General features: G+C 43.9%; 1 protein-coding gene across 1 annotated transcript in view; it reads right to left on the bottom strand.

Moving 5' to 3' along the window:
* The window catches only part of Reln (reelin), a 493,244-nt gene extending 481,076 nt beyond the window's left edge, over nt 1-12,168 (bottom strand). Inside the window, exon 1 of the mRNA XM_023724314.1 lies at nt 11,773-12,168. Coding sequence (XP_023580082.1) covers nt 11,773-11,989 — 217 coding nt within the window. The 5' untranslated portion in view covers nt 11,990-12,168. The remainder of the gene's footprint in view (nt 1-11,772) is intronic.
* Nucleotides 12,169-12,565: the final 397 nt, after the last annotated feature.

The following is a 12,565-nucleotide window of genomic DNA, read 5'->3' as shown; positions in this document are numbered from 1 at the left end:
TGGTGGGCTGGCCACACACATATACATAAATAAATAAAATTAAAAAAAAAAAAGAGAGATGGAAAATGTTTAAAAAAAAAAAGAACTTCGAAGTCCTTGGGTTGAATTTTTTCAGATAAGACCAGTAGCTGGAATGGGAACATACACCCACTTTTTCTAAGAGGTTAGAACCAACTATTTTTCTTACATCCCTCCATCACAAACGTTGGACATGCAACATTGTATTGCAGGATGAGAACACAGGAAGTGTTTATGCAAGAACAGGAAGTGTGAAGGCTCTGGAGGTTGGATCATCGGATATCGCAACACATACAACAAAGGTGGCCTAACAGACCGCCTAGTCCAGAAGGTAAGTCTGGATGTCTGTTTCCTCTGTCAAAATGGATAAGTGAAAGAAATGACAAACTTGGATGTTGTCCTAGGGGCTGAGCCAGCCATAGCAAACAAGGTTACGCTCGGGGCAGAGATCACATTTATAACCGTGTCACGCATCTTCTACTTTAACTGTCAACAGGATTTACATATGGTGACACAGCATTTTAGAGAGCTAGGAGTGTCAGGAAATAAAATGCAGTGGAGGAAAACTGAGAAGCATAAGCTGTCGGGAGATCAGAGCTCCAGGAGTTGGAGCTCCCTCCCGCACAGGATGCAAACCCTAACGAGAAAAGTTGCCAAAACGCACCACCTTTGCAACTGTACAGAAACAGCATGACTTCAGCAATATTTTGAAGGCATATACACAAAAGCATCTTAGGAAACACCTTAGCACCTCTTCAGTAATCAAAGTTACCGAAGGTAATTTTCTGAAAGGACCACAGCAACTCAGGGTGTAACTGGAGAACTGTAACTCATCTAAAAGACAAAGCTAAGCGAGGCATGGTGGCGCATGCCTGTAACTCCATAACACTTGGGAGGTTGAGGCAGGAGGGTTGCTGTGTGTTTAACACCAGCCTGAGCTACAGAGTGAGCTCCAGGCCTGCTTGGACTGTATAGTGAGTCCTGTCTCAAAAAGATGAATAAGTAAATAAGTAAGTTAACTTGGTTATTTCTTTTTAAATTTTTTAAAAATTATTTATTCATTTATTTGGTTCCGGGTCTCACTATGCAGCTCGGACTCGTAGTCATGTCCCAGCCTCCCCAGCGCTGGGACTGCAGTTGTGTGCCACCACGTCCAGTTTTGGAGCTGTCACAGTGTACCCAGGGTTCCAGAGCTAACACAGCATACAGTACTGGGGATTGAACCCAGAGCCTTGTGCTTGCCAGGCAGACACATATTAATTAAGATTGCATTCAGCTGCAACGAACTGATAGAACAGGAGTAATTTTTTGTTACAACAAAATATTATTATTTCTGGGCCGAGATAGCTACCTATGAATAAGGACCCAGACTTCCTAAAGATTTTTAGTCACCAACCTTAGCCCTAAAGGTTACAGGATAGCTGTATCAACTCCTGGCTAGAAGAAATACGTAAAGAAAGTGCAAAAAGAAGTACTTGCTGATTTTTTTAAATCTCCTTTATCAGTTATATCAAGAACTTCCAAAAGCTCTGATCAGTAGATTTCTACCTTATATGACTGAATTACATGGAGTGACATGGGACCTTAGGGGCATTTTCAAATGGACATACAGTTGACCTAAGCACCTTGCTAGCAAAACATTCTAGCCAAGTATGGTAGGATATACCTATAATTCCAGCATTGTGGGAGGCTGAGGCAGGAGGATCAAAAGTGCACAGAAAGGAAGGAAAGGGAAGGAAAACAGGCAGTTCCGGTAATGAGTAGCTAAGACAACAATTAATGATGCCGGGCTGGTGAGATGGCTCAGTGGTCTAAAGCACCTACTTGGAACAAGCTTAGCAAAGCACAGGGACCGCGGTTCAATCCCCCAGCACCACATGCCAGCCAGCCCCGCCCCCTGGTGGGCTGAGCTGGCCACACACACACACAAATAAAATAAAATTAAAAAAAAAAAACAATTAATGATGCCACGAAACAAGGAAGACAATCTTCCTCCACTATTGTCTATGGAAGAAGATACCAACCCGACAAAGTGATGTGAAGAAACTTTCATAAAAGTTAGAAAAGCGGCAAAGGGATCCTGTAACTCCGTAGTCCTACACAACTTAACTGTCCGTCATGTGTCTCCCCATATTAACTTTGCTGCAGTAGGCAGACAGCAAGAATTAGCCAGTGTCTTTCCTGTGTATTTTTTTGTGAGTGACCCAACCATCCAGTTTACCGCCTGCCCACCTGTGAACCTAAATTTCTCCAGTAAGTCTTTAATTCAGCTAAAAAGATTTTAGTTTTAAATTTTCATTGGGTTGTTAAAACAACACTATAGGCACCTTCCATCTAAACACACAAATTTTTAATCGTTATCATAACCATCAACTAAAGAAAAACACTCAATTTAGGGAGAGGAAGGGTTGGTTGAGGAATTGTGCAAATTAACAAAAGTTTTGGTTGGACCAAAACTATGCTAATTAACATAATTGTGAGTGAGTCAAATATGAATTTTAGATGGGAAGCACTTTTTCTATCATATTTATTTAGTGTCGAGGTTTTTTCCTTACTTTCATGACTCCCTTCCATATGCTTAATTTGGAATTTTTCTTGAAGTGTGGTGACATATGTTGACAAGACACAAAATGAACAGACCTGGGTGAAGAGCTCTTCTCTGGAGATGCTTCCTTATCTCAAGAAGGGTAATTAGATTAGATAATAGTTACTATTTAGAAAATACAGGTGATTTATATATACTGATTGATTGATCCTTGCAACTGTGAAATACAATATGTTACGATTACTTCTGTACTACAAGTAAAGAAATGGGTTTGAAGGTTAATCTTGGTGATATAGCACTTGGCTAGTATGCACCAGGCCCTAGATTAGAGCCCTAGAATCACAGGGCTGGGGGAGGGGGACAGAAGACAGTGAAGAAAATAAAGATGAGGGCAAAGAAGGAAAGAAGAAAGAAGGAGATGAGATGAGAGAAAAGCTAAGCAAAGAGAAAGAATAAGGAAATGGCCCAGAGAAGGCAGGCTACTGGCTCCAGGTGCTGGCAGTCTACGGCAGAGTGAGACAGTGCTCCACGCAGCTCTCTCTGCTGGAAACGCCAGATCTCCATGGTACATCGCTGCACCTCTCCGGACTTCTGTTTTCAGAACAGTAAGTCTGAGCTCTCAGCCACGGAATCCAGATTTCTGAACTGAAATAGATACTACAGCCTGTGTGGCACAAAACAATAATGCAGATTTCTCAAGAAAGACTGGAGCTGGATGTGATGGTGCACACATGTAATCCCAGAACTTGGAAGGCTGAGGCAGGAGGGCCACTGCCAGTTTGAGGCCAGCCTGGGCTACACAACGAGACCCTGTCTTTAAAAAAAAAAAAAAAAGGCTATGAAGTTACCCAAAGCAATACACCTCCCTCTGACTCTAATACAACAGTTTTTGCTTATACCCATACTAGCTTCCTTCTTGGTCTTTCTGTTGAGTGCCAACTACCTAAAAAGGTGGCATTGCTGTCTCGGTAGCTACACAACCACAACGGGGAGTTTTTCCAAAGCCAGTGAGATCACCTGAGGTGGTACAGGCTGCACCCATAGACTAGGGGCAGCCTGGAGCACTGAAGCCCCCAAACAGAGCTGCCTTTGCAAGTCAAAATAATCCAGGGCAGTTTTATAATTTCTGCGCTTCGATTCTGTGTATATTTACTTTTTGAACAAACTTCAAATTCTTTAGTTTAAGCACAGAATGAGACAGCGAGAAAGGGGGCTAATTCAAAACCTAAAAACTATAGGCAAGCGGGCCGGCCAAATAGCTTAGCGGAGTAAAGGGCCTGCTTAGGCAGACGCAGCAGCCAGAGTTCGATCCCCAGCCCGCCGTGCTGGCCCCGCCCCTGGGGCGCACTGAGAAGGCAATTGAGACTGGGCGTGATGGCGCGCGACTGTAATCCCAGCTCTTGTGAGCCTGAACATAGACAGATCACTATAAATCCCATCTATGTAGTAAGACCCTGTAGATCCCATACTAAGTTACAAAAAAAAAAAAGGAAAGAAAAAACCTTTAGGCAGGGCTGACAAAATAGCTCAGCGGTCTAAAGCGCTCGCTTAGGCAAGTTTAAGCAAGCACAGGGACCTCCGTTCAGTTCCCCCCTCCACCATGTGCCATGCCAGCCCTGCCCTGGGGGCAGGCTGAGCCACAAAAGGAAAAAAAAAAAAAAAACTATCGGGAGGAGGGAATCACTCTTCTACTAGAAATAACAAGTCCATAATTTTTTAATGGGCATGTGCATGTCACAGATAAAACCAGTATTTTAGCTAGCATTATAGAAGCCTACTTACTCCAGTTATTACAAGTAGGCAATGAACAACTGATATAAATGTAGTGAGACTTTTCATGTTATGGTGAGAGGTGAGAAAAGGAGTAGAGATGGTCACAGCAGGAAGTCTGAAGGGGAGACAGAGTAACAAACGGAACTATGAAACAGAAAAGAAAAAGGAAGAGGACAGGGAAAGAAGGGCCTGTGACTAGGAGTGGGAGGGAATCATTGTGAGCTGAGCTAGGTAGGTGGCCTATATTTACCTAAGGCCAACTGATTACAGTAGCCAGCTCTGTACATAGGAAATACGGTCATGCTCAGTCAAAATGGAGACAGTCGCTCTTCTTTCAAGGAGAGCTGCTCCGGTGGCCCTCCACAGGTAGTTACCCAGCAAGTGACCCCACATACAAACTAGAGTACTCAGGGTTTTCCCTATTTCTGGCAATCCATGAGCCCCAAGTAATAACAGAGTTGGTAAAATATAAAAGGCCAGTTTGTTTGAGACAATATACAATGGCCATAAAAGATAAAAGGGATTAAACCTCACATTTAAGAGGTATTTACTAATAGAACTACAAAAAGTTCTAACTCATCTTTTTCATGATTATCCTGTTGTGATTATTTGACTTCTTTGGCTTTGTCTCCTCCAGACTCAAAGCTATATGTCTACCCAAGAGAAAAATGCCTGTCATCTATCGAGGGCCTTTAGATAAAACCTCTGAAGAATATATCTGACTGCCAGTCAACAACTACCACCCATTTCAGCGTGAAGAAGCCAGAGCGGTCTTCGCCCATATTTCCCTTCATGGCAGTTCAGGTTACTTCTTCAGAGGGGGGAAATATTGCAGGCAGCCTAGTTAGATAAAAATATTATAGGCAGTCAGACAGGGCCAGGCACTCAAAGGAGACAGCACAGAAGATGAGATGCCTTACAACTGTGAGAGGGGCGGATGCTCCTGCTGTGAACCAGACCTAAAGACCTAAAGGTCAAACAAATGCTAAACGAGTAGTACCTGGGATTGATATTCTAAATACGTATCAATCACCTAGAAAGACCCAAGTGAGTCACTAGCCCAACCCCCAACAGAAAGAGACCCTATCCCACATTCCAACCCCAACAGGAAAAGACCCTGTCCCATATGTAATCCCATTGGTTGACCATAGTTTTGTCCCACCTCCTGCCCACCTAAGCGAGTTCCCATTCTTTCTACCTTAGCCTCACATGGTTTTACATTATAAAAGTCCCTGGAAGAGACAGCTTTCCGGGGAACTACCCACTCGGGCCCCCTTCCTGTCCCTCTCTTGGACAGGAGCTTTCTTTCTCTCAATAAATATATTCTGCTCATAAAAAAAAAGAAGAAAAAGAAAAGAAGTGAACAGTGTGAAACCTGAGATCACCAGGGGAGAAAGCAGGCAAGAAACGGATGGAAGTGGCACAGGGCAGCGAAGGCAGAAACATACCAGGCGCGGCACTAACAGATAGCCAAGTATCCTTCCTGCTCAGGTCCCTGGGTTGATGGGCTCCAGTAACCCTATTTCAAACATCCATCAGCCTTACAGCTTCACATAGTCCTTCAATCAATACAATTTTATTCTGTTTTGAACACAAAGTTGTGTTTTTCTAAGAAAGCTGGCTCAGCATTACAGGGCACCCAGGATATTAAAATGTTTGCTTTGGAAATTCAGAGTCACAATAACTACCTCTTTGCACCAGTCAAAGCTGTTTAATGAACTACACTTTTTTTGGATGGTTAAGGTTCCTTGTACCTCAGCTCAACACTGGTGCATTGGTGCTGAACCCCTACTGCACACACCCCTACAAATCCACTTGTTATAGCTGGGTCCTCCCAGGAACAGAACAAAAAATGCATGTGATTTTAGAGAAAGACACATTTGAAAGGTAGTCAGTTACCAGCAGGCCCTGCATTCAACCCTGCAGAAGCGCTGCCTCAGTGGAGTGGAAATGAGGTGACCACAGTAAATACTGTCTAAGCCACTCACACCACACCAAAGAGAAGGTGCCTCACAGGCAGAGTCCTGAGCACCAGGTATTTCATTCTGTGTTTAAATGATCCCCTAGCATCTTCATATTTGAAAAATCAATCTAATTTCTGAAAATGTATTTTAAAGAGATCTTTGCTTAAAATTGATGACTAGAATTGATCATGGAAGAGGTAATCACCCAACGTTCCTTGAAACCAAAAGAAATTAGCTGAATGTATTTCTCTTTTCTATAGGTGTGTTATGTCATTACTCAGAAATAACTTAATCACTCCTCTTTGATCACAGCGAGCCTGCCCATTCTAACCCAGTGCATTCTACCTCCTCCTGAAAGCAGGAAACTTCACTTTTATCTATTTCTACAGACATAAAGGCCTTTTTTTTTTTTTTTTTTAGAGGATTGGGGAATGAAACCTGAGCCTTCACACTGAGTTACATCTCTCCTCATTTTTATTTTGAGAGAGGATCTAAGTTACTAAATTGCCCGTGCTAGGCTCAAACTTGTGATCCTCCTGCCTCAGTCTCCCAGAGTGCTGGGATTACAGGCATGTGACACCATGCCCAGCTAAGAACTTTATATATTTGTGCAAATATAGATATAGATAACAAATTTTTGCAATTCACATGTTTAAGAAGGGCTGGTCAATCAATGCTTCCCAACCATAAATACAACAAAATAAAAGTGTTACTAAAAATTTGTGATGATTAAAAATATAAATTTCAAAGTAATATTTAAGATAATCAGAAAACAGTTGTGGCTTAATATGCAATTTCTTCTAAATAATTAATGATACAAGGCTCCCAGGCCTTCCTATAAAGTTGACCTGTTCTCAGAAGGGCAAAAAAAGATAGTTTAGTTACTTCCTTTTGAATGAAATTAATTCATTTGGAAGGCAATAAAACTGACTTGAAAATCTTATTAAAAATTCATCATCTTTTTAAAGATAAAAAGAAACTTATTGGAATAAGACACTTCTATAAAAATACACTGGTGATTGTAATAAAACTATCTTATTTTATTCTTGAACATTTTTAATGAAAATAAAAACAACAGTTTCAAATATTTTGAAATGGAGAAAATTGTGCTAGTTAAGTAATGTCTAGTTATGCAGTGCAAGGAGTAAAAATTTTTGTTTTTAATTATGATTCTAAAGACCTGAATTTTTAGTTCAAGATTGGAAGTGAAACACACCGAGAATATAAATCAGGTGGAGCAAGATTTATATGATTTCAAAAACAATCTGAAGAACATCAGTAAAGTATGTTTGGAAGAAGCCACAGAGAATAAGATGAAATCTGTGACAAGCAGAACAAAATGCTTTAAAATGCCCAATTTTCATAGTCATATATAAACAGGACACAGCTGCTGTCCACTTATAAATTGCATTTGACAAATGATTCTAACACTTTAAACATGCTGATTCCAGAATCTAAGACATGGAAAGGAAAAGACTGACCATACACCTGATCACCAGCACACCTTAGCAACAGCATATTTAATTCAAATGATAAGATTACTCCTTTCAAAAAAAAAATTTGGAGTACATTTGCAAAAATCATGTCTGACATAGACATCATTCCTATATTTGAAAGGCCATTTGCTTCCCTTCCTTTGAAGAGTGATTTTAAACAACGACCAGTTGATGTCGGAACACACGTGTCCACAACAGAAATACTGCTGAGGGTTACAGCTAAGGGTTTTCGATGCTCTACTGTGATTGTGCCTATTTAAAATGTTCAATTTTAGCAGTACATAACAGAGAAAAGTAGAAAGGAAAGAACTACCAATGGAGGTTGGATTTACCAAATAGAATTACCCCCCTCCCTCCCACCACCAAGCCCTTTTAAAATCTAACACCCTGTTACCAAAGCCAGTTCTGCTCAAGACGCAGTATTTTCTTTTGCTCGGTATTTTGGAGCATATTTCTCCAAAAATATGTAACCATGCCCACATAACCACTGCTAATGAAGTACAATACTTCTCCATGTTAGGCTGCCGTAACAGGGCCGCTAGCCATTAGATATGCAGGTAAATCGTCTCCCCAAAGTGTAAATTGAAGCTGGTTCGCTTACCTACGCGTGGCTTTCAGCTACAAGATTTGTTCAATGACTGATTTTTCATTTGTGACAGTGACTAAGAGAAGCCAATCTTGTGAGTAGGCAGGCCCTTAGTGGTGTGATTTCAGAAGTATTTAAAAGGTTCTTTTATCTTAAAGTATATTATCTGTCTTTCTAGTGATGCTGAAGTTATTGTAAGCAAAATGGTGAAAAAAAATATTTCAAGCACTGGTAAGTGAAATCACAGAAGAATTAAACATGGATAAATTACATTCACTATAAATTGATCACTGGGCACAGAGAGAAGTTGCAAACAAAAATGGTAGATATATATCAGAGCGTGTGGGGGAGGAAGACACTACCAGCCCTCACATGTTTCACAGTGTGCAGCTGTCCCTAAGAGAAGGGGCAGGAACTCACTGGGTGTGGCTGGGAAGGAGAAGTATGTCCCCAGCTAGACATCTAGGTTTCCATTTGTGATCATTTACAACTTTCTTCAAAAAAGAAGAATTGCAGACTTGACCTCTGGCAAGCACACAGGGAAAAAAAGACTATGTTAGAATTTCTGTCCCCATTCAAAGAAAAAAATCTGATCTTGATCCTGAGGCCTTTCTCTCTCAGTATGATGCATACGAGACCCCTTTTGGCTGATCTCCTCCGTTGCAGTCATGGTGTGTTCATGGGAAGCCATCATCATTTGCGGTGACTAACAATGCCTTCAAGAGTCACGTGTAGCAGAGTTTAGAAGACACAGAAGATGAGAACAGAGATGTTGAATGTCACCATTTTATTAAAAGATGGGAGCCTCTGAAATACAATCATGCACATTTATTAGAGCCGCCAATGCCACAAACAGCTGGATATGCTTCTTAATGTTAGACATGCATGACAATTCTTTCATCCTTGCAGGCTTCAGATTTCTTAGTACTATATTTGTTTTATCAAAGATTGTCAATAAAAAAATGTATATGATACACACAGCGTCCTGTAGTTTTTAGCCACTTTTATTCTATACTGTCATACAGCCCAAGTCTCCGGGGACAGGTGACTGATCTATAATAATGGTCTATTAGACGCTGTTGGACATACCACCTCTGTCTTAATACACTACATTGTTCTCCATAGAAAAAGGCACAGTAACCAGTGCTCCTCCCGGATACCATTCATGCAAACACTGTTTGTAATGAGAAGCACAGATAAGACTGATTTTTCAGAGATATCAGCTACATTCTGAAGGTTTAGATGGTTAAATAAATTCCTAAGCTAACATATACAGACTTCTTAGCGTAAGACTTTTGGTCAAGTGACCTTCTGTCTGTACTACCTGTCAATATGATCTAACCACTAATGTGCATTTGATGAAGTTTTCTCATCTGCAAGCAGTCAGTTCTTCTAGATGCTGTATAATTAATTTTTGAATTTTCCAGAAGTCCACAAGTGAAAGAGACATATGCTGTATATGCATAATTTCATTTTGAAACATAGCTTCTATAGAAAAAGTCCTTACTGAAGGCTTGTGTCAATAGTTAGTGCCAAAGTCTGTATTTGACACAACATGTAATAGGAATTTTAAATAGAACATTATGCTCAAAGCTTAAAATTTGATTTTTGACTTATATAATGTCCTTCCCCTGCCTTTTCTGGTAACAGAAAAGAGGTGGACAGTGGGGACCCCAGAATGTCCAGTTTGAAGTACTACACTTCGTTCTTCCTCTAGGTCACCCTTTCTTTTCATCCTTAGGACTATGACTGTAGTCTTTGGTTCATTTGCAAACTTTGCAGCAAAGGCAAAGTCTTACCACATATTCTGGTGTTTGAACTGACATTTCTGTAATGGCCCCTTACAAAGGACAGGAAAACAGAGTAAGTAAGCACTGTTTTGCATCCTCCCTTGGTCGCCCCTCGAAGCAGTGCTCACTGATACTGGCTCAAGCTCAAGAAGGCGAGCATCTGGGCGAGTGGGCTTCCGGGTAGTTCAGATTGCTGTCATATTGGCCGGTCCTTTTAAAGATTTCCATGACCTCGGAAAAGCACCAGATTGTTCTTGAGAAGATCACAGAAATGCACTTTTATTAAAAAGGGGCTAGTCAGGAAATTAATTTTCCTAATTTATTCTAAAATTCCACAGACAAGGTTGCCACCATGCCACAAGAAAGTTGTAAAGGCACAGTTCTAACCTCTAGGGAATCATTTATTTAGACTGCATATTTTAGACCATCTATGAAGGTTTGTCTAAAGAAAAATAAAACCTCAGAAATATCTTAGGACTTTTGTAATTGTCATATGCATGTCTACCTGAAATGCCAGTGTCCCATGGGCAACAGTCTTCCATGTCAATATTTGTTAGTGTATTAAGGAAAAAAATCAAGACATGAGCTTACTAGACAATGTTTTCTCTTTGGCTGGACACATATTTTGCGTTGAAATTCTAAGTAAATAGTTCCTGTTACACTACTTAAAAGCTCCATAGAAGTGAAATGTTCAGTGGTCCCAGCAGGAAAACCAAAAACAGACAAAATGTGTATTTTTCCATATACACAGCTCATCGTTTAAAATATTACAAATACATACACTATATGAAATTATATTTCTTGGTGCTAAATTTTACTTCTTCAATAACGTTTAACCTTGATGAAGACCTGCTTAACGACCCCTTTTGAAAGGGCTCCCTTTTTATAAAGGCTTCTAGTCCCTACATGGAAATTAAAGCAGTGCAGATAAAAGGCGAAGTCATCAACAAACATCACAAACACAATGCTAACAACGTTCACCATGTTAAAAGTAAAAGAGGAATCGGGAAAATCATCAATTACTGACATTTTAAACGACAGTTGAAGGAAAACAGAGTTGGGAGCAGCCGCTCTGTTTCAGTACCACTAGGACCCCGACTCCCGGCTGGGAGCAGCGGGAACTTCGCGGACAGGCAGGTGGCGCGGGGCAGGCGCGGACCGGGCGCTCCAATCTGTCACCAGCTAGCCAGCGGAGCCCAGGGTCACCCCAACGCCACCTGGGACCTCACTCCCCGGGGGGCACACCCAGAGCAGGACGAAGGTCTGAAGCCCAAGTAATGGGCTTAAAGAAACTAGCTCTGCGGATCCATTCCGCGCGCCCGCTTCACGAACGAGGAGCGCAGGGGAAGACGCCGGTCCCCGAGGGCTCCCGGGTGGTCGGAACCGGCAGGGGCTCCCCGAAGCAGATGTGTCAGGGGACCGTGCGAGGGGTGGGAAGCACGCCTCAACTCAGCGTTCCGTTCTCGCGAACTTTCCCTCCACGCAGAGTGGCGCGGAGACCAGGGTGGCCACGACCCAGGTCTCGGAGACCCAGGAGGGAGGCAGAAGGGCAGCTGCGCTGGGGCGCACTGGCGGCGAGGACGAGGAGCTCGGTACCTACCGTGGTATTCTTGTCCCGGCACGTAGTAGGTGGGGCTGCCCGCAATGTGCAGGGAAATGAGCACCTCGCCCTGCTCCCCGTCCCCTTCCAGCTCCCCGTGGTGGGTGCACAGGAAAAAGAAGGGCGAGAAGCGCGGGTAGTAGCCACCCGCGGCGCGCGCCCTCAGCGCGGCGCCCAGCAGCAGCAGCAGCAGCGGCAGCACCGCCGGGCGCCCCATGCCACTACCGAGCGCATGCAGGGTGGCGGCGCCGGACGGAGCGGGAGGGCGGGCGCAGCGGCTCGGAGCGCGGCCCGCCGGGAAGTTCGCCGGGGACGGCTGCTCCCAAAGTTACTTCGGCCGCGGTGCGGAGAGGAAACGGGGTCTACAGCTCCGCGCGCCGCCGCCACTGCGCGCAGCTCGGGCCGGGGCTGGGAAGCGCCCGCCCCTCCGCACCTTCTTAAAGCCCGGGGCGCCGCTCCCCCCGCGCCACACGTGTCCCGGCCGCGCCCCGCCCGCGCGCCCCGCCCCTCGGCTGGCGGCGGCAGCTCCTGCCTTGGCTGGGCGCGCGTCCCCTAAACCCAGCTGCGAGTCCCGTGAGCACCCGAGGGGCCGCGGGCCGAGCGTCCGGGTGCGGGACGGGGAGGCAGGTGATCGGAGCCTCCAGCCCGGCCGTCCGAACGAACTGAGGGAGACGCCGGGCCCTGGGACCCCACGTCGCCCCTTCCCCACCCCCAGAGGATACGCGGGGAAAGCGCGGGGCCGCGCGGCGCGGGTCCTTTGTCTGCGCCCCGCGCCCCCCGGGCCGCCCGCGCC

Source organism: Octodon degus, unplaced genomic scaffold (assembly GCF_000260255.1).
Source record: "Octodon degus isolate 3935 unplaced genomic scaffold, OctDeg1.0 scaffold00108, whole genome shotgun sequence".
NCBI classification, from domain to species: Eukaryota; Metazoa; Chordata; class Mammalia; order Rodentia; family Octodontidae; genus Octodon; species Octodon degus.
This window is presented reverse-complemented; position numbering and strand designations above follow the sequence as displayed.